This window comes from Gambusia affinis, linkage group LG16 (assembly GCF_019740435.1).
Source record: "Gambusia affinis linkage group LG16, SWU_Gaff_1.0, whole genome shotgun sequence".
Lineage (NCBI taxonomy): Eukaryota > Metazoa > Chordata > Actinopteri > Cyprinodontiformes > Poeciliidae > Gambusia > Gambusia affinis.
This window is the reverse complement of record NC_057883.1, coordinates 17,101,660-17,122,482: the sequence shown is the minus strand read 5'-3', so window position 1 is coordinate 17,122,482 and position 20,823 is coordinate 17,101,660. Positions and strand designations below refer to the sequence as shown.

The window sequence follows — 20,823 nt, the reverse complement described above, 5'->3', positions numbered from 1 at the left end:
ACTGACACAAAGCAGGTAAAATGTATATTTCTTTCTAAAAAGTTCTGAAAGCTCTGCATTATTTTCTTTACATTCACTTTAGTGCATTGCTTTGTTAGTCTATTACTTAAAAACTCAAGTTACAATACATTCACGTTTGTCATTGTGACGTGAATAAGTTGAAATAGTGTGAACAGTTTTGCAAGGCCCTACAACAACATACATTTCTGGACAAAATGACTAACATAATAAAGCTACATTACTCAGTGAACCTCAAACATATTTTTTTCAAACAGTCATTTAATCAACATTTGCTTAAACAGCCTGAATCTTCCCTCTGAGATTTATTAAGTGCAAAGCAGGAGTTCACAGGCTGGAAATTAATTCCCTCGTTCCAAAGCAAAGGATTGTGGAGCTCCGGAGCAATCTGATGAAGGCTTACTCTAGTTTAGCACAGGAAAGTATGCCACCCTCTCTTGATCAGAAAATTCCTAGAACTCTACATTTAAATATTATAGGAGATAACCTATTACTGTGTGTTGATTTGGTCACATGCCAGCTTTAACACACATGACATAAGTTGCTTCTGAAAGTAATGAAACTGTTGTAAACATTAAGAGGAATGAAGAAGAGCTGAGCAGACCTGCTTATGTGTTGAGAGAGCTGCTTTTAGATCAGCCAAAACCAAAAATTTCTGTGCTCCTCTTTGCTTCTCAGATTTCTGTCTGCAGGAAAGAGAAGGGAGGTGGGGGCAGCGGCAAAATCACCCCTCTCTCTGCGTTTTTTTATGTCGGAATTATTTTCCAAAGCTGCCCACACAGGCTCGACATGAGGCGTGGGCTTGCAGCTCAGCTTGATGTTTTGATTCCTTTCAGAGTGGAGTTCTGTAATCCTCTTCCAGAGAAAGTGTACAGGGCAAAAAGGGGAGACAGTGAAGCAACTGGCAGACATGTCGAGACAATGTTGAGCACGTCATTATAGTGTGGCGGCGGAGATAGCCTGCAGCAACACATCATCACTATCACAATCCCAGCTTTCATTATGGAACACTTTTTGTGCAATGTCTTTAAAAAAACAGTCTTTATTATGATTAGTTTCTTTTCTCTGTTTCTGTTTCTGTGTTCCACGTTGTACTATTTTCAGCCCCTGTGAGGTTTGATGGGAGCGAAGCAGGGGAATTTCTCAGCGTCTGATCTCTGCAATACTGTGGGTTTTGGTTGGGGCTTGGAATCTGGAAGCAGGATGAGGGAAACCAGTTGCACAGAGGTTGTTTTAGTTCAGAAACATGTAAATAACAGGCCAACGATTGAAGACGCAGAAACAAATCATGATGAAAAGCAACTTTTTATACCTGGCTCACTGTTGAAACTGCTTCACTCTGCATCTCCTGCAGAGATAATTATAAGGTTTGAAATGATGGACTATTTTGGTGAAGTTGCAATTTCCTAAGCAGTGTGACAGGTGGGGGTGACGAGTACAGGGAAATTTTCCTTTGTCTGTTTGCATTAACTCCATGGCAGAGGACAAAAAAAAAAAAAAAAAAAAGAGATTACATCATCACCATTGTAGTCCCCAAGCCCTCCGCTTTCCCCCCCCCCATCAGCAAACGTACAGTGGATCATCTGACCCAGACAAAGACGGAGCTTTCCACAACTGTTTAGCGAGCAGGAAATGAGGATTCAGGCTCACACCTCATTACGGTCAACCTCATCGGCCCCCACAGTCACCAGTAAAATGACAGCAAACACCACTCATCACCATTGAGAAATTTGACCTCTGACTACAAGTTGGCTAATATACAACACATCACAGGATGAGCTTATGGAGGTTCCCCTTTTTTTTTTCTTTTTTTTTAAATAAAATCAATGTAGAATTCTGAAAGCGTTTCTCAAGCGTATTTCAAAATTCAGGAATAAATGACTAATTGTCAACAGCAATATGTCACAATATTGCAATAGCCGATTGCCAAATTATAATTTATATAATTATAGTTATAAAAATTAGAATTTTGATAATTTCTAAATTATCTTGTGAAAACACCAAGGTTCTCAAAAGTATAAAGTTTAATAGGATTCTCTTCCTCTGCCTCTTGCTGTGAAGTAAAGGTCAGCAGTGTGAAAGTAGATCAAACTGTTCCTTACTGGAGAGACATTAAATTTTCTGGTGGGTAAAAATACAGATGTTTAGCTTTCACTGAGTGAAAGCTAAAAGAGTGCCACTGTTTTTAGAATAACACTCACCGACCACTTTATTAGTAATTGTTTAAGATGTACGGTATTGTCAATTCAGTAATGCATCAAGAAGTTGTGAAGATGACTTGCTGAAGTTCAACCCAATCATCCAAAAGTCTTGATTTCAATTATATTCAGATGGTCAAAATTTGGTGTAAACTGCTCTGCAACACCTGCAGGAAGTGTCGCAGATGGAAGAGTCATGTTAGTAAAGAAAAACTCAGGAATATATCTGAAAACTTGTTGGCTATATGCTATGAAGAAATAAGATCCGAGTAGGTAGTCCAACTAATTACCAAGCCAATAACATTTTATTATTGTACCTTTTATAGTAAAATGTATACTCTATTTAATAACCACTTGAAAACTACAACTAAATTTAGCAGAAGTTTCCTTTATATTTTTGCTTAAGTGCACGGAGTAAAATCAAAATAACCTAACATTATTACAGCTGTAATGGTGCATCTAAAATGAGAAAAAAATATATAATAAAAAAGTTTTTTTTGTTTTTTTTAGTAATTTGATTCAAACATGAAACTCATGCATACATTCAACACAAAGTAAAATATTTCAAGCATTTTGTAATTCTGCTGACTATACCTTACAGTTAAAACTAAAGTATAGTTTCTCAGAATAGGATTTTTAAAACAGAAATGTTAGGTGGTTGGGTGACTACTGACTTGACATTTGTTCAGCAGACAGAAACTGACTCGAGGTAAATCATAAAAAGGGCACTGCTAAGAAAGTTGCGTGGAAGAAAAAAGTGAACAAATAAATTCTTAGACTATATCATTGTGTGTAAGTATGTAAAATCTATATTTTATTATTTCCAATTTTTTTCAACCATCTTACTAGAATAATTAACTTTTTATTTATATCCTACTTTAGGATTCACTTTAACAGCAATAGCAATACTCATAGTCATGTTTTGAAGAGAAGTAATTAGATAATGCTATAATTCATGCCTAAAATTGATGCAGTGGTATGTACCAAGACCATTCCTACAAACGTCCCAAGATCCATCTTCATCCTTGTTCAGTGGCTGATTCCTCACAAGCAGGTGAAGGAGGGTTTAAGTGCAAAAGCAACAAGTTAGACTCGGCTGCACTTTTCCAGGATGCAACATCAAAAACTCTGAATCTGTGCAAGAAGGAGGGATCCCCTGGTAGGTTATGAAATATAAACAGTTAATTTAAACAGCTGCAACCCAAGTATTTTAAGTGGCAAATTATAAAGCAGCACAAAGCTCCAATGGATGTTTCCTTTTATCTTTGCTCAAGCTACTCTCTTTGAGTTGATACACGGGAGACAATGAAAACATAAGCCCAACTTGACAACAGGAAACATACTTCTGTGAATACGTGTTGCACAGACTCAAGAGGCAATGTGAAAAACAAGAAGCAAACAGGGAGGCATAACATAATGCTTTAATGAAGAAATGGAGATGATGTAATTTCTTAATTTTTTGATGGAATAAAAATGACATCCTCCATCAAAGGATCTAAAGATAATGTTTTATCTTATCTGTATAATCCAAAATCACAATAATCAGAAAAGAAAAGCAGAAATTACAAACAGCCAAAAAACAAAAGGCTGATTGTTGCCACTTTAAAGTAGAAAAAATCTTATTTTTATTTATTCTTATTTATTCTTAGTAATGGATAAGAACAAGGAGTATTTATGCAGGTGGAAATCATAAAAGCTAGTATTTCTAGCCTCCACGAGGAGCAAAATTTGCTCGAAAATTTCTTTGGACTGATGTGTGTGGGGGTTTTTTTTAACCTGCTGTTACTGAAATTAGACTCAGGACCTCAAAAGAGCCATTTTAGGCCAGTGTAGCAACACAGAGGGAGCATTCTTTCCTCCCCTCACACAATAAATCTGCTGCATTTGCCTCAGATTTATCCTCTGCAGGAAGAAATAACATCAAAAGTAAAAGGAGCAGTCTAGTGTGAGATTAGACTCAGCAGTAAAGATGGCAAAGAGTAGCTCTGTGATCAGTCATGCCTGCCACTGCAGGTCAGCTAAGCTTATGGGGAATGCTAAAAGTCCTTGATCCTAGCCCAAAGCTAAAGTCCGAGGCTTCCCTATTTTTCCACCTGACTAAAGCCAAGTTAAACACAAATTCTTCTGGTATTTAAGTAAAAAAAGTTATTATCACTAAAGCTCTTGGTGTTTATTCAAAATATTTTTTACATAAATACGAGGAAAATAAACTGAACCATGTTTTATAATGTATCTTAAGGGAAGCATTAAAAATAAAAAAAATATATTAATGCCTTCTAGTCTCCCATCCATTCATTGTTTATACCAACTCGTCCATGCAGGGTAAGAGGGGATATGGTGCCCATTTCCAGCAGTCACTGGGTGAGAGACTGTGTACACTGGACAGGTCACCAGGGCATCACATGTCTTCTGGTCTTGTGTTTTCCAAAAATTATTCTAAACCACTCAGCTATGCCTTTAAGTATTTCTGATTTTAAAGTACAAATGATCAAATGAAACGTGTAAAAAAGAAGCATAATAGCGTTTTGATTCATTATCTACTTGGAAGTTAAGAATCATAAGACAAAAAGTGTTATTACCCAGTCATAAAGCAGACATATTTCTTATGTGCAAAACAGTGAGCCACTACAGTTAAGCAAAAATAAAAACTTTTTATTGCCGTGGTAACTTTTTGTTTTACAAACAGCACCCACCCAGACCATGCCGCTCTGAGTGGAGAACCACCTGCCCTATTTTCAATACCACCACTTTGCACTCAACTTTAAAAAGCTTTATCAAAACCAATTTCAAACCCAGTATTTGCTTCACCTCATGTTGTCTACCGTTTCACTCTACCTGAACTGCATTCATCTAGGCTGGCTTTATTAAATTTGTTATTAAGCAGATCATTTAGTGACTTCCAATCACCCTGGTGTTCAAGCAGATGGACACGGCTGGGGAAAGCTCAGGGTTAAACAGATGTGGAAAGGAAAGGAAATCACCTGGTGCCTCTGGGGTAAGTCACTCGAAAATAACTCGGGTGGTGACACATTCATTTGTTTATGTTATATGCTGTGTTTAATGGGGTAGCATGTAAAATACCACCTGTGTGTGACAAACAGCGTCCTTGACATTCGCAAGGGATTCGACAATTTTGACAACAGCAGTGACATAGACGTGTCTCACCACCATTATTTTAAAAAGACACCACTGGCACTGATTGCGCACTTAAAAAATAAAGATATGTGCTTTCTATATAAACACGTATAGCCGACAGATGTTAGTGCGTTCGCACATGACCAGCACCACGTTCCCGACTCACCTTTTCTCCTTTTTGGATGTCACACAACGCCGTTTTCCTCCTTTTGTCTGAACTCGTAAGGTGCTGCTGTTTTAGTCCCTCACAAAAGTCCCGCGGCGGACCCCTCTTCACCTCTATAAGAAACGTGTTCGCTTCGGGCTCAGTCCAAAAAATGTCTCAGTGTTCTTCCGAAAGGCAACTTGGAAGTTTGATAGAAAGTTACGGCTTTGCCTCGTTGCGGTATGCAGCTGCTGAAGGGATGAGATCATTCAGGCTCTGCCTCCACTCACCTCCCTCTCTACCCCTGGAGTCTCGCGAGAAGGCATGGTGGGGGAACAATGCACAGCGTTACCGTGGCAACAGAGCTCACCTGTAGAGAGCAGGCAAACAAAAAATGAAAAGTGAAAGTCAGGAGAGGGAGTTCTCACTCTGTTTTGAAAAACAGAGTGATTGGAAAACACACGACACAAAAATGCAAGACTAGATAATCAGCAGGGCATTCAGACTTCAGAAGGCTAAAGAGAAGACTCTTCAATAGTTCTTCTAGGGGGTTCAGATTGTTAGCTCCCATATAAAGTCTATTTTAAAATAGTTCGCAATTCTCTTTAAGATATTGTCAAAATAAGGGTTTTTCTGTCAAATTAGCACCTGCGTTAATACTGGTACTTCTGATATATTGTCCTTTGGACAGATGAGCCTAAAATTGAATTATTTAGACACCAGAGCAGAGGGCATGCTGGCCTAAACAAACAAACAAAAATAAATAAAAAGAAAGAAAGAAAGAAAAAAGATGTGTTATGGTTAGAGGAAACTATTCCTCAGCAGGACTGGACCTTCTCGCTATCATAGAATCCACCAACGACTGTGTAATAGAGGCTGGTTGAGGAAAATATGGGACTACCTGTAGGGAAAATCATGCTAAAAAAATCACATGATAGGGACGCCTTGATGCATTTTTGTATTTATCTTTTGTTTAATGGGTAAAGCCAACTTATTTTTTGTTGTTTACATGCAATTAATAAAATTTTCTAAAATATAAACATGGGGCAATTTCTTAAGGACTTCATTGTCTACCATTGAGTTATTTTATTGTCATTCATGTTTATTAAGGACTGAAGATTTTTGTCTTCTCTGCCTTACCATGGAGAAAGTTCTAACTGCTCCGCCCATTAAAATTATTAAAACAATGAATTGGTGTTTGAATTTGACTGTTGTCAAGTGGTCACACAGAAATGTAAAGGTGTGCGTCATCAGCTGATCAGAAATGCAGTAATATCAGGATGCATCATGACAAAACATTATTGTAATGTGATTTGTGAAAGTGCAAAAACAGTGACAGAGAGCTTTTAACAGTAGGATCCAACACAAGCAAGAATAAAAGCTGTGGAGCCTTACGAACCTGAGTGTTTGACACCAGTGCATCCAATGCAAAACCCATCAGGACGCTGCTTGGCCTGTGCTGAGGGTAGCTCTGACATCATGAACTGATGTGAATGTAAGCGGATGTCCAGAAAATCCAGCATTAATCTGTGGACCCTCCAAACAAAGCCCTCTGTACATGGAAAACCAAAGCTGGATAAGAGCTTATCACACCAGAGCAATGCCAATGCTTAAATGACTGATTCAGGGCTCTTCTTTAGGAAGCAATGTGGCAGTAATGCATTCCTGCAGCTGCATGGTTTACGTGTATCAGCAAATTTTACTTGGAAATGCAGCTTAAGTAATTGGCTGCCCACAGGCTACCGCGTAATGCTGATGCATATCCTGTTGGCTACTTTAAAAGGTGCTGAAGACAATTCCATATTCCTTCTGCCACATTTCAAGATTCATTATTTTTTTTTATTTTCAACCACTTTACAGTGAGCTTTGCTTGAGGAGCAGATGTTATTTGGAATTTGAATAAAACATTAATGAAATCATAAAACACCTCAATGGAAGACAAATGTGAGTTTCAAGATTTTATTTCTGTGCATTCTTGATTTCGCTTGGAATGCCAATTCATAAAAGCATGACTGGAGTTTCTATTTGCATGATTAGTTGGGTAGCACCCTCTGCTGGTAGCACATTTGTAAGACAAGAAACAAAATTTACAGAATAAGTTTTCATATTCTATAATACACTGTCATTTGAAAGAAAAAAAAGAGAAAATTACTGAAAAATAAAAATAACATCCACTAATTTTAAGCACTTATTTGACTTCAGGTGATATTCCGCCAAGGTTTTAGAATATCACCCTCATTTATTAAGGCTTAAAAGTGTGAAGGTCACCATGTCAGCTTTGACAGTAATGAATGAAATGCCATTAGGAAGTGGATACTATTCTTAGGTCTTTGTTAATCTTAGCAGCCTTTGGATGTCAGGCTCTACGTCAATAGTTGGAAAATTCCTGCTGTATCTCTTAAAGGGCTCTCCCTCCGGCCCGATGAGAAATTTCTCAAAGTTCCAAGAGACGTCCGCCCTGCTAACTGGACTCCAAACAAGAAATCTGGGATCCTGCATGAGGGAACTTGGGTCGTCTTCGGGATAAGGGAGTTTGTATTTGAGATAGGCAAAGACTGGATGTGTGTTTGCTCCGTTGACATCGCACTTCTCAAACAAGGTGAAGTTGGGCTTGAAGCCGCCTCCTGGTCGCACGTGCTGCAGTGAATGCAGAATCTCACCATTGGTACAGTTTTCCTGCAGAGAATAGGTAATATTGATATTTTGAAATGTTATAAATTAAAAGGAAAAAAAAAACGTAGATAATTAAGAAAAAAAAACATCACATGTAGTATCAATGATATGCTGGGAATTTTTTTTCTACTAGCTGTAGGAAGATGTCTAAATTCTCCTTCCAGGAAATGAGCAAAAAGGTTCACCTCTGAATTACTTACCTGGTATCCAAACTGATTACAAGGGAAGCCCAGGACCACCAGCCGATGGGGGTACTTGCTCTGCAGCTGATTCAGCTCGCTGAAGTCCCGGGTGGTGGTGCCTCAGAGGGAGGCCACATTCTCTATCAGGACCACTCGTCCCCTGAAGACATTGAAGTCTACAGAGTCCCCTTCTAGTGAGGTGGCCCTCAAGTCATAGAAGGTCTTAGCAATGAAGGTCATCTTGGCTTCTTTGATGTATCACTGGAGGGAGACTGGGTCTCAGCATCCAACTGTATCCAAACCCCTGACCACCTGACTCACTCAGAGGAGCAAGTTGCCTTTTTCCAGGTGTCAGGTAACCCTGGAGGAAACTGATCTCCTGGTGATATACACTGGATACATGTTTTAGACAGAGGAAGGAAACCGACTGAAAAAGCTAAATGAGTTCATCACATAAAATGCCTTTCCAACCACAAGTTCAATGTATTCTATTGAGATTTAATCCAATTGATGAAAGACAAGTAGTGCATATTTGAGAAGTGGAAATAAAAGAACATATTGTAATCAAAAAATTGTACATTTAAAAAAAAAACCTGAAAAGGTTGATGTGCATTTGGGAAATGTGCAATCAACACTATGCACAACCAATTTACTTGCAGTGAAGGCTGAAGTCATTTGGGTTGTTGCTTATCAGCTTTGCATATTTACCAAAAGTTGGTGTTCATAATTTATGACTACTTTCTAAAGTCCTATTAGAATACACAGAGGTTTCAAGTTATACAACACAGCAGCAGTAAAGAAAGTGTTTAAAACATTCAAAGAATATGATTGACAAGGTAAGGTACTGATCTCAGTTAGGATGAGTTTTGGGAGGCCATTATTAACCAGTGTTGTTTGGCTTTTACTCATGTCTTTGTAGATGTATCAGCTTTCTTAGTCATCAAAAATTAAACGTTCACCTGTGTCTGTCAGCATCTAATGAAATATACATGAAGCTACTGCCTGAATTCCATGCACACCTAACATTCAGTTCTAAGAGAAAACAAAAATAATCTGCAAAGTTCAGACTGCACTTTGTTTTATTTAAACATGAACATTGCCATGCGTATTTATTTTAACTTAACATTTACAGATAACATATATTATTTAAAGTTTTGCCACAAGCAAAAATTTTTTTCTTAAAATAACACATCTGAGCCTCCTTTAGAGACATTAAACACCTTGTGTTTAGCAGCACCTCATTATAGTTTCGCTCTTCTAAAAGTATTCAGAATAAGTACTTATAGTAACATTTTTATAAATATCTGTCTACATGGCACAGTAGTGGTTCCTTTAAGAAGAAAGCCCATAGAGTAAATGAAATAGCCTCACTTGGTTTTAGTTTCCAGATCTTAATAATTCATATTCATGACCTCTTTTTTTCTGTCTATGTCACAACAGTGCAAAAATATGAATGTAAACTTTGCTCTGAGTTTTCCTCAACTAATAAAAAAGAACAAGGAAGTCCAAAAGTCACTCAATTCAGTAAATTAATGATGCAGAGATCAACATTTGAAGAGAGAAATGTTGCTACCAGTTTAAATTTGGCAATTTAAACTGGTAGCAAGATTCCCTGATCATTCTGCCAAACCAGCCCTCTGTTGGCAGTTGCTGTTTACTGCACCTGTAGACATTTAATTTGAAAAAGTGAAAGTAATCCAACACCTTCCTGTGTAACAAGCCTGTGTGTTTGAAAGAGTCAGGAAACAGTTAAATAAAATCTAATATGCTAGAGCTGCAAGCTGAGGTTTAGTGACAGGCTTCATTTTTTAACAGGCACAAGTCCTCTGAGCATCATTATCCTGGCTGCCCTTCTCTTCTCGCAGAGCAGCCCGATCCAAATAGTTGTCCAGAGACCCCAACAGGTCGTCCACGTACCTCATTTGAGCTTGAAGCACCAGTTCTGTCACACGGATGAATGTCTGCAAGAAGAAAAGGTGAAAAAGTATAAAATTTCTTTAAAAGTTTTTTCACATTTTGTCAAATTAAAACTAAAGAACTTCAATGTGTTTAAATGAGCACAAAGTATTGCATAAAAGTAGAGGAAGATATAAAGCAAATGTGATTTGATTTACACTTTATGAATGAAAATCTGAAAAATGCAATTTGTGCTGAATTTGCAGTATACTCCTTTATTCTGGTACCGATTAATAAAGTCCTGTGCAACACACTGTCTTTATAAGTAAGGGAACCTTATCTTAATGGATGAGGAAAATAAGCCATGTTAAAAAAAAAAAAAAAAAAAAAAAAGAATACAAGAAGTCCCAGTTTACATTAATGACAAACAATGCAAGCATCAACCATGTGTTTCTGGCATGGGAACACATGTGAAACAGAAATGAAACTTTTTAACCTACATACCAACTTTTCCGTGACTAAAAACTAATCCCACAAATTATGCTAAACATAACATGACATGGTTAAACATGGCAGTAGTGGACTCATGTTGTGGGCCTGTTTTTCTTTCAGCATGGGTCTGGATGAGATGATGGATGAAGTTCCATCCTCCCATCAAATCATTTGTCATTGGTCTGGTTTAATGACAAATCAACATGAAAGATTCCTGATCTTTCTTTGGAAGGTCTTTTGAAAACCATTGTTTTTCTTGAAAATCACAGTTATTCACTACTTTGTGTTGATCTGGCAGGTAAAAATCCTAATACATTTCAGGTTGTGATAGGACAAAATGTGAAAAAGTTCAAGAATTATAAATACTTTTATAGAGCATTGAATGTATATATGCGATGTAACAGATTTATTTTGGATCAGTGGTACCTCACTGATGTTGCTGCTGGTGGAAGCACTTGTCTCAAAGAACTCCATCCCGTAGGTTTCTGCTAGCTGTGCGAGTCAAGAGAATCAGGATGAAAGTACACAAGAACAGAAGGTGATTGTAATTTATTTATATTTTTCACAAACTGGTTTGACCCAAAACACGTTAAGCTGCAACATCACGGAAAAACACTATTGACAAATATTCTTTCACCTTTACATATTCAAATCAACCCATTTAAAACTAGAAAAACACAGATAGTAAAATTCAACCTTTTTTCCTTGGTCCTTTGTTACTTGTCTGCCAAACTCCTCATCAGCTTTGTTTCCCACCAAGATGGTTTGGACATCATCTGGGGCGAACTATATGAAAAACAAAAATATGATGCAGAACAGAGCAGCAAGGGCAACAGAGTTAAGCTAGAGGACTTACTTCATCTACATCACTGGCCCACTTAGCTATGTGCTGAAAAGACGGCAGGTTTGTGATGTCATACACAAATACGATTCCCTGTAAAAAGACAGGAAAGAATGAATGTTTGATAAATATGAGTCATGTTCTGCTTCTTCGTACCTGGGCGCGTCTGTAGTACTGCTTGGTGATAGTCTGATAGCGTTCCTGTCCTGCTGTGTCCCTGCATAAAACAAAACACACGTAAGCGACAGGGTATTCAACAGTCCACATATAGCATCTTTATGTTCAGATACATTATGCACTAAAAATCCACAACGTACCAGATCTGTATTCGGACCTTGAGTCCATCAATCTCTATTGTTTTCATTTTAAAATCAACTCCTAAAAATGAAAACAGGAAGAAAGTATTTTGTCACTGATAACGGAAAAACAAATGTAAAAATATATATATAAATTAAAGCTCAGGTCTTTATTAATAAATATTGACATATGAATTTTTATTTTCTATCTTTAGGGAACTAAGTGTTTTAATTACATTTAAGTACAAAAATTTACCTTGTTTTATGAAACAATTAAACAAAAGACAAACAAAAATATGTGTTTTCTTGAAAAAATTAGGACATCCTTTTCACTAATGGCTAGTCTCACTTTTCAGCTAAAATAGTTTTAGTCTTCAGTATTTAAAGTGGGATTTATGTGTCTTATAAAGTACCTTGAGATGGTAATTGTTGTCAACTGTCACAATATGAACAAAGTCAATTGACATGAATTTCTATAAAAATTTTTAAACTTTGTTGGTAGCTTGAAATTTCTGTTTAAATTTGTCTGTTTCTGTTAGTCTTATATGCAGGGTATTATCCTGAGAAGTTGTGACTGCTGTGAACCTGGTTACTTTTTGAATATGTAACAAGCAAACCTTTTTGCAATATTTTTGGAAATATGTGCTACAAACAGATTTGGAATGGAGCGATCAGGAGTAATTTTTTAGAGAATAGCTCTTTTGCTAAGCCTTTGGGGTTTCTAAGCTTTTAAAGTTTATGCACAAAAGAGTTAGAAAAGATCATGTAAAGACTCACCTCTGACAATCAGGAGAACAAAAAGCCCTTTGTGAGACTTTACATAAGCTAATTTGTAAAGTCACAAAAAAACTGTTGCTCCAAGATACATATGTGCTAACAAAGAAGATAAATTGACTTAAAAGGTGATACCATCTCTGCTAGGTGACAATATGAAGAGAAGAGTTGAGAAATCCACAGCATGCAGTATAACTGGTTTGTATTAAAACAAAGGCAGTGCCCAGTCCTCCAATAACTTTGTTCTTATACTTCGGTCACAGCTGAAAGTTTGGTCCAAAGTAGGAAATCCCTTTTTTGACAACCTGCATGTCCACTTCAGATACGCTTACATATAGACGGCTACAGGATATCGTTCTGCCCACAGTAATCAGCATTTACAACACTTTGTTGAACTTTACATAATATGAATTACAACAGCATTTCATTTACCTTTTATGATTAAATGGGGTTTTTTTAAAGTTTGAATTGTGCCATGCTTCATTTTTACAGTTTTCTGTAGGCAGGGCAGAGTTTTTTATAATCTTCTTAAGCGGTTTCAAAATAAGTATTCTGGCTTTCTGAAAGTCCAGCTGCTGGTTTCTCTGCAGTACATCTGGAATATTAAATAAATATTAAAGTGGAACACGGTAGTCCACCAGTTACAACCATAACAAACACCTTTTATCTGTTTTTCAGAGAAAAGGATGGATCCTTTCATAGTTATTCGTGACACATGATATTTCATTTTAATATCTGCTAGTTTTTGATAACAATTGCCATGCGGAGGGAGAATGTTGTCCAATCAATCAATCTATATTTCTCACACTAGCTGATGCAAAAGTCCAGTAGGTGAACTTGTTCTTTAATTAACAAACATTTGAGGCTTACACAGAACAGTTGCATTTACACTGAGATAAAACTGGAAGTGGACTCTTGGTAATGACATTACTTTGCACTGAATTTTATTTTGGGGAACCAGCAGGGTTGTATACAATTTTCCGATTTTTATTAGGGGGGAAATGAGCCATTTCCTTAATGAACAACTTTGTGTTAGATTGTCACATAAAACCCCAGAAACAGATTCAAGTTAACGAAACTGACCATACAAATTCTAAAAAGTTAAAGGGGTATGAAGACTTTTGCAATGGATTGTAGAGATCTAAAACCCAGACTTCATATGAAATGCTCAAATATCTGAGTTTAATCCAGTGTGAAGTTCAGCCCACCATCCTCGTCTCATGACATGTATAACTCAGCCTGATGACCCACACTACAAACCGCAGATCGTTCATTTCTAGTCACTTCATATGAAAGCCTGTCCAGCCAGCCACATGTTTAATGCAAGTGAGTAATGAATGAAAATAGACAAATAAAAGCACAGTAGAGACATGAAGTCCTAATGGCATTATCCACTTCTTGTTCTGAGAAACCATCAACTGAAAAATTAGAACATTTCTTGTAGACTTTCCTTTTCTAAAAGTATTTTGTTAGAGCTGTTTTAGAAAATTAAATTATTCCCAGCAGAACCTGAAGCAGTCTGTAATCTTGCGTCAACAAATAAACTCAACATAGACGTAGAAAAGATCAGGGTAAATAATTATAACTCAAAATCTGTTGTCTACCGGGTATGCAGTGGTGTTTATCCGGTTAATCTTGTGACTGAAAACTCGTTAAGTTTGTCAATAAGAACTTGTCTGATGGCTTTTCTCTACTTACCGATGGTGGAAATATGCGAAAGATCAAATTCATCTTCCGTGAACCTGCGCAACATGCATGTCTTCCCAACACCGGAGTCTCCGAGAAGGAGCAATCTGAACAAAACGTCGTATTGTTTTGCCATGACTTAAAACTAGAGCATGACCCAGCTGGACTTACTTCATCTATCCTACAAACTTCAGGAACTGATGCTGCCTTCAGTGCGCGTCGGACACGTCGCCTCCAATGAACAATAGTTGCTAGGTCAGCCAAGAGGCGATCTCGTTTTCTTACTTTTGCTTTAAGTTATCTTAACATTATGATTAAAAATATTGGAAGATATTTATAATCTTTTAAATTTATAACTCAGTATGTATTAAACAAGTATTGGTTGATTTTTTATTTGAATTATAAGCACTTTGTATTGCCTGGTTGCTGAAAATATGCTATATAAATAAAATTACCTTTGCTTTTTATAAGTAAACCTTTTGTTACCTGTGCGAGATAACAAATCAGAAGTTAGTGTCTTATTTGACGACCCACAGTGTCAGTGGATATTAGTACATCCTAAAATCATTAATTTTTTTACTACAGTTTAAAAAGGGATCAATGGATTTTCTAATATTTAAAGATGTTCATGGACTGCTAATTTGTTAAATTCTTTTTAAAGTGATTGCCATTTATAGGCGCATTGATTTATGAATATACCCCCAAATGTATTTATTTCAGCATATGGAATTAAATTATTTATTTCATTGGAACATTCCACATTTCTGTGTCCATTTATATTCTAGGTATAAGTATAAATCTGCATAATATAAGTATAAGTATAAACCTACAAGCTATATTTCCTGTAAAATGGATCAAACTTGCTTTAGCTACAGTTAGTCACCAATATCACTACAGTTTCTGGTCAGATTTTTTTTTTCTTTTTTGCAATTATACATTTAATCAGGTTTTTATGCATATTCCTCTGCCATCAGGTTGGAGTTCTTTTTTTGTGTCTTCTTGTCTTCATTTCTCCTAAAACCGATTTCATAATAGACCTTCAGCAATCACAAGCCAAGTTGGCATAGAAAATGCTTGGTCTGGTCAGCACATTCCAACATTCAACCATGTCTTCTGCAGAAATGCTTCATTAACGTTCACTTCTGCTGAAAAAAACAATCAAGGAGGCAGACTTATGGTGGACCTAACCTTACAAAATCTGTATATGTTCATTGAGCACAAGAAACGATGGAAAAATATTCGTTTTGCTAAGCAGTCAGAAATAAAGATATTTTTCATGTAAGTCCTAAAGGCTATCATCTTCACTTTTTTTTTTTTTCAGCATCCACACCTCACCACTGGAGAACATATTTAAGTTTTACCGTATGCATTTCAATTAATAAATTCAACTAACGAAAGAAGTTAATAAACACACGCAGAGTCACAAGTACATCCAAAAAGGATAAAATAGTTTTATTTATAGTCTCATAATAAAGGTATGCCTTAACTTGCAAGACAACCATTGGCAGTATGTACAACATACCTGTAATTTCCATGGAATGGAACAAATATTGATTACATACACACATTATTTTCAGATTTTTAAAGATCAACATTCCCAGCACAGGCAAATATGTCAAGGGAAGGCTTTTCTGTGCAGAACTGACACCATTAAGGAATATAGTGTTACAAACAACACACTGAAATGGACTTCCATTAACAAAAATAAAGGTTACTGCCCTTCAACTGTGTTGTGTAACATTCACTATTAATTGAGGGGTAATTTTTAAAACCACACATATATATCTATATATTTACTGAGATAAAAAATGAGGAAAATAAATACTCAGATGCTCTAAAACTGGAAGTTGATCTACTCTGAAGCCAATCATTACAGAGACCAGAGATATTAATATACAATATAAGGGTATGAAATACATTTTAGTGCATTAAAAGAGGGATTCACTAAAACAACATTTTCAAAGACATTATTTCAGCCACCTAACCTGAATAAAGAGGGTTGCTTCTTAAAAGATGGACACCTTTTCTGACGACAAATTCACATTCTTTCCTGGAAAAATACGAATATTAAAAACTATCTCTGATCATAATTTCAACAAAGCTGGTATAGTTGTACAGCTTCGGTGGATTACAAAGTTTGTCCCAAACAACCAAAAGAAAAGATCGTTTTTGCAGCTTTACTAAAGCTTCATGCTGTGCCATTTCTACGTGTGATCATGAGGTCTTACAAACAACATGTCCTTCAAAACTGCTGAGCTGCCACACTTTGGGTGTATTAAAAGTCATTTCGGGGACACAAAAACAGGATGGGAAGCTTGCCGTAAGGACACAGCAAGGTAGAAGCGTTTTGGACACAGTAACAGCACCTCTAAGACAGTTTCCACCTCATCTTCTTGACTGGCGTAAGAAGGCAGGCAGGTAAAAAGAGCTGGTGGATACAAAAAGTCTGTCTAGACAGCCAGGAGTCTAATTTGTCTCCACACGCAGCTTCTTCCTGTTGGAGGGCTCGTCCGGCTCCGATTCAGAAGTGGAGTCAGACCCGCCGTCGAAGGCCGACACCGCGCTGCCTTTGCGGTTTGTGTACAAGCTGCTGTCAGAAGAGTAGTTGGTTTGGAGCTGAGAGTTCCCTTTGGCTTTCTCCAGGGCACGGACTAAACCGAGTGATACAAGACGGTAAATGTAAAGAAGTGAGCAAAAGCAATCATCAGCTGTAAGATTCCTCTACATACCCTGTTGCTCCAGCAGTGTGTTCTGCTTTTTTAAATCATCAATGTCCTGCTGGTGGGTGTGATTTTTCCTCCTCATCAACTGGATGTATTCAGTGGCTTTGTCCAAAATCTGAGCCCGAGAAGCCTGTCAAAGCAAAATAGCTTTAATGTACTTAATTGGGATGGGATTAAAAAATTGCTTTTAAAATGTTTTTCACATAAAACTCTTAAAAGTGTAACATGCAGCAATCAATTCTTTTTAGAAATATATTTTGTTGCAATTACAGTTGCACCGGGAGCTGAGTATGCCACACCTTTCAGATATTTAATGTTAAAAATGTTAAAAAGGAAAAAAAAAAAACATGTATCAGTATCCTACTCAGGAGAACCTGACTGACTTGGGAGGTGATTCAGCTATTGGATTCAGGTGTGTTGGACCAGGGAGACATCTAAGAGTTCCAGGACACCGGCCCTCGAGGATCAGGAGTGCCCACCCCTGCTACCTCGGATTCTAACAGTGGAAAATTTGTCTGAAATGTGACCAGTAATATTTAGTCCATCTCACCTTCTCCCCTTGTAATGAAGGCACAGAGTCTCTTAAGCTGTGGAAGCTGTCTTTGATGTGGTCCCTCCGTTTGCGCTCGAGCGCGTTGTGATGGGCTCGCTTGTCTGCCTGCAGAGACACACACACTTTACACAGGTGTTTCTTCAAAACCACATGGCATATATTAAAAAAAAATATTTAAACAATTTATAAAATGAATCAAAGGGCTTGTTAACTAATTTGAACATGGTTTCCAGGATGGCCTGTTTTCAACTTTAAAGGTTCACTGTGTGTACAAAATTCCTGTGCAAGAGGAAGCAGCAGAGTCATTTTTAGGAATGCGATATTTGTTTGCTCTCTGCTGTTTTAAAGGTTGGGCCGCTTCAAGACAAACAGGCCCTTACCCAGCAAACTACATATTTACTATGAATCATAAGAAGTGAAGAGACTGTCAAGCAACTTAACCGTAATTGTTCCGCAGTGGCTAGAGCCAAAACTCAGATCAAACTTCCTGTTTTCCCCAGAGTATATTTATGACATGACAGAGAGGTCAATTTCTCTTTGTCAATCTTCAAAAATGGAAAGACAAGACACCATGCCATGTAGTTAAGGTAGATGTGTTGATCTTCATAAATCAAGGTGAACAATAGAATTAATTTTAGTCATCAGTATTTATTTATTTTTTGGGTTGTGGGTTTAATAACTGACATAATCACTGCAATTTTCAGCATTAATAACCGAACTGCACATTTTCCTGATGTGCAGATGTAAGTCAAGAAATGTCAACAAAACCTCTACTGGTTTAAAGTTGCCCATATCTACAAGCAATTATCAGCAATTATTAAAAGTAAAGCAACTGAAACTGTGACAACAAATACAGGATTAGGTCTTAAGTCTATTTGTCAGCACTGAATTAACTTTTTGGCTACAGACACTGCTGGTGGATCAGAAAGGTTACACAGGAAGAATGTGTGTGTATGCCGCTCCACAGCAACTCCACAGGTGATGAATGAACGTTTCTACAGTAGCTCTATGATTGTAGCAGTTACATGAATAATGTCTGATATGTGCTCATTTTCATGTAGACTGGCATGTCATAAGGAGAGTTGTTTGGATCCATATATATGCATAGTTTCACACATTTGGATTTATTTGTGAGTACAGTTTTCTGGATTTCAGTTCACTAAGTGTTTAAAAAAGTAAAATGTGAAAGCGTTTGTATAAACTTCTAAATAAAATACAGGCACCCACTGGCTGCAAGATGATCTGAAGCTGGACATCCCAGCTTAATGAAACCAGGGCCGCTTCACTGTGCATTATTTTACTGTGGATAATCCACAGTAAAAAAAAAATAAGTCATAACACAGAAGATATGTCAGAAAGTGACTCCATCAAAGCTCCACTGTAAGCCAGTCACACCCAACCAAATCAGTTGATACCATAAGTATTTATTTTGTTTTTCTAACTATAATACAGAGGGATTATGCTTAGAAATAAAACATCTACATTAAAAGGGCCAAGTCGGTAGGGAGCTCACGGAATACGTGCGACAGCAGACACCAAAGTACTTCATGTCTATTCAGTGCTGATTTGCTATATTTACCATGCGGGCTAAAGGACGAAACACGCCCTTTTTAATCAGATCCGAGATTAGTACATAAAACACAGCAGTATATTTTGACCATCTCAATGCTATCGACGTAGCTACAATAGTAACACGGTGGGCCCAACCTGCAATGCACGGATTGCAGGAAACAAAATATGTATAAACAAAATAGTATTTTTCTGACATACACACCGGAAAACATCATTAAGAGGAACGTGTATACATTTCATTTAAATAAAGTACAACATGTTCAGAGAATTTCTCCTCCCATAAGTTGACCTTCTTGCAGCAACAGCTTAACTGTTGTTCGTGACTGTCGCATCATGTTTTTAATGTGGAGCACTGTAGTTATATAAGGAGTTTATTATACATTTCACTAATCTGGTTGACGTACAGGCGTAGAGAAACTGTGAAGATACTTCTGTACGCAAGCTAATGATCAAGTACCTCACAGGAACATTACATAAACAACAATATAATGCGTTCATTTAATAAAATGTACAGTTCCCTCAGTCCAGTTTGTGTGTTTTGCTTTTATTTACAAGAAAATAATTCAACATGTTAGACAAACAGAATTTTTGTCGATTTTAAAAAAATATATATATTCAGTGTTAGCTTAAAAATATTGAGCTAGCTCACATAGCTTCGGTGTTCAGCAGCTTATATTTACGCTGCAGTCCGTTTAAACATAGCTGGCTAGCTAATACTGCTGGAAGAAACCGAATCACGTACATCGCTGTCGACTTCGATGTCATCGTTTTCACTCATTCTTCAGTAACAAAATGTTCTAGAAAAGAAAGCAGGCAGCTGTCAAAACAAAGTGCAGCGACAACTGGAGGCGAACACACAAAACGTTACGCGGAGCTGCTGCTGCAACGGCAGACGCATGACGAGAGACACATGGACGGGAAAAACAAGCACGGCGCAGGCGCGGGTTGAGCAACGCCCTATGGGAAATGGTGTTCAGGGCTGACATCAATTTACGTTAGGTGTGGGTACAATTTTTACATTAAGACTACAATTCCCTAAAAGCAAAGGGCTAGAACGTACCCACACTAAAAAAAAAATCTACTTTACAAGTTAGAAATCCAGTTATCTCAAGACTCTGTATGCTTAGTGTAATTGCTGTAATATAGTGTTATATATTGCGAGATCGAAAATAAAAGAGCAGTATGTTGATTTAGATGTTTGTCAAACATTCAAGCCTATTCCTACATTAAAACCCACTATTGCGTCCAGGATTATTCAATATAACTGTTTTGTGATGTTTGAGTAGCCATTTTTTATCGTTTGCGTCAACAACAGGGCCCCCTACGCTTGGTCCAACATATGATCATGAAACCAGATGGCACCCTTGCTCTCTTCAGCATCCCTCCCCCACCTCTCATCCATGGTTCTCCATTTGCATTCATAAGACCATTGAATAATATGTTGAGCAAACCATCACTTAAACCCTCTAGAGTCCCTTTAAGATATATTTTTTAATTAAAAGAAATGCTTGTATACAGGTAAAAAAAAACAAACAAAAAAAAAAAACATGATTACATATGAGTTATTGCATGAAACATTATTTGTTCGTATAATGGATATGAGGAAAGAATCTAGCATTTTTTAAAGTTTGTTGTGTGA

The 20,823-nt window shown here is 37.1% G+C and overlaps 4 protein-coding genes across 4 annotated transcripts in view; all 4 read right to left on the bottom strand.

Annotated features, from left to right (window-relative positions):
* Positions 1-5,799, bottom strand: part of LOC122846581 (signal-induced proliferation-associated 1-like protein 1) — a 39,573-nt gene extending 33,774 nt beyond the window's left edge. Inside the window, exon 1 of the mRNA XM_044143623.1 lies at positions 5,518-5,799. The gene's annotated coding sequence lies outside the window, so the exon portion shown is untranslated. The remainder of the gene's footprint in view (positions 1-5,517) is intronic.
* Positions 5,800-7,439: 1,640 nt separating this feature from the next.
* Positions 7,440-8,591, bottom strand: gpx2 (glutathione peroxidase 2). Its single transcript, XM_044143622.1, has 2 exons — positions 8,370-8,591; positions 7,440-8,172 (listed from the first exon to the last, which is right to left on the bottom strand). Exons 1-2 carry the CDS (start codon positions 8,589-8,591, stop codon positions 7,819-7,821), a joined length of 576 nt encoding a protein of 191 aa, XP_043999557.1. The 3' UTR covers positions 7,440-7,818.
* A 20-nt stretch (positions 8,592-8,611) lies between these two features.
* Positions 8,612-14,580, bottom strand: LOC122846579 (ras-related protein Rab-15-like). The gene is made up of 7 exons (XM_044143621.1): positions 14,349-14,580; positions 11,898-11,958; positions 11,737-11,797; positions 11,596-11,673; positions 11,436-11,525; positions 11,166-11,231; positions 8,612-10,312 (listed from the first exon to the last, which is right to left on the bottom strand). Exons 1-7 carry the CDS (start codon positions 14,470-14,472, stop codon positions 10,160-10,162), a joined length of 633 nt encoding a protein of 210 aa, XP_043999556.1. The 5' UTR covers positions 14,473-14,580; the 3' UTR covers positions 8,612-10,159.
* Positions 14,581-15,763: 1,183 nt separating this feature from the next.
* Positions 15,764-20,110, bottom strand: LOC122846578 (protein max-like). Its single transcript, XM_044143620.1, has 4 exons — positions 19,927-20,110; positions 17,610-17,717; positions 17,066-17,189; positions 15,764-16,987 (listed from the first exon to the last, which is right to left on the bottom strand). Exons 1-4 carry the CDS (start codon positions 19,960-19,962, stop codon positions 16,803-16,805), a joined length of 453 nt encoding a protein of 150 aa, XP_043999555.1. The 5' UTR covers positions 19,963-20,110; the 3' UTR covers positions 15,764-16,802.
* Positions 20,111-20,823: the final 713 nt, after the last annotated feature.

Excerpts from the sequence above, each read along its gene's own strand:
- LOC122846579 (XM_044143621.1), bottom strand. The coding sequence starts at position 14,472 with ATGGCAAAACAATACGACGTTTTGTTCAGATTGCTCCTTCTCGGAGAC. Across the intron at positions 11,798-11,897 it reads AAGGTCCGAATACAGATCTG|GGACACAGCAGGACAGGAAC; the intron begins GTACGTTGTGGA and ends TGTTTTATGCAG. Across the intron at positions 11,526-11,595 it reads GGGCCAGTGATGTAGATGAA|TTCGCCCCAGATGATGTCCA; the intron begins GTAAGTCCTCTA and ends TTTTTCATATAG.
- LOC122846578 (XM_044143620.1), bottom strand. The coding sequence starts at position 19,962 with ATGAGTGAAAACGATGACATCGAAGTCGACAGCGAT. Across the intron at positions 17,718-19,926 it reads ACATCGAAGTCGACAGCGAT|GCAGACAAGCGAGCCCATCA; the intron begins GTACGTGATTCG and ends GTGTCTCTGCAG. Across the intron at positions 17,190-17,609 it reads CTTCATTACAAGGGGAGAAG|GCTTCTCGGGCTCAGATTTT; the intron begins GTGAGATGGACT and ends TTGCTTTGACAG.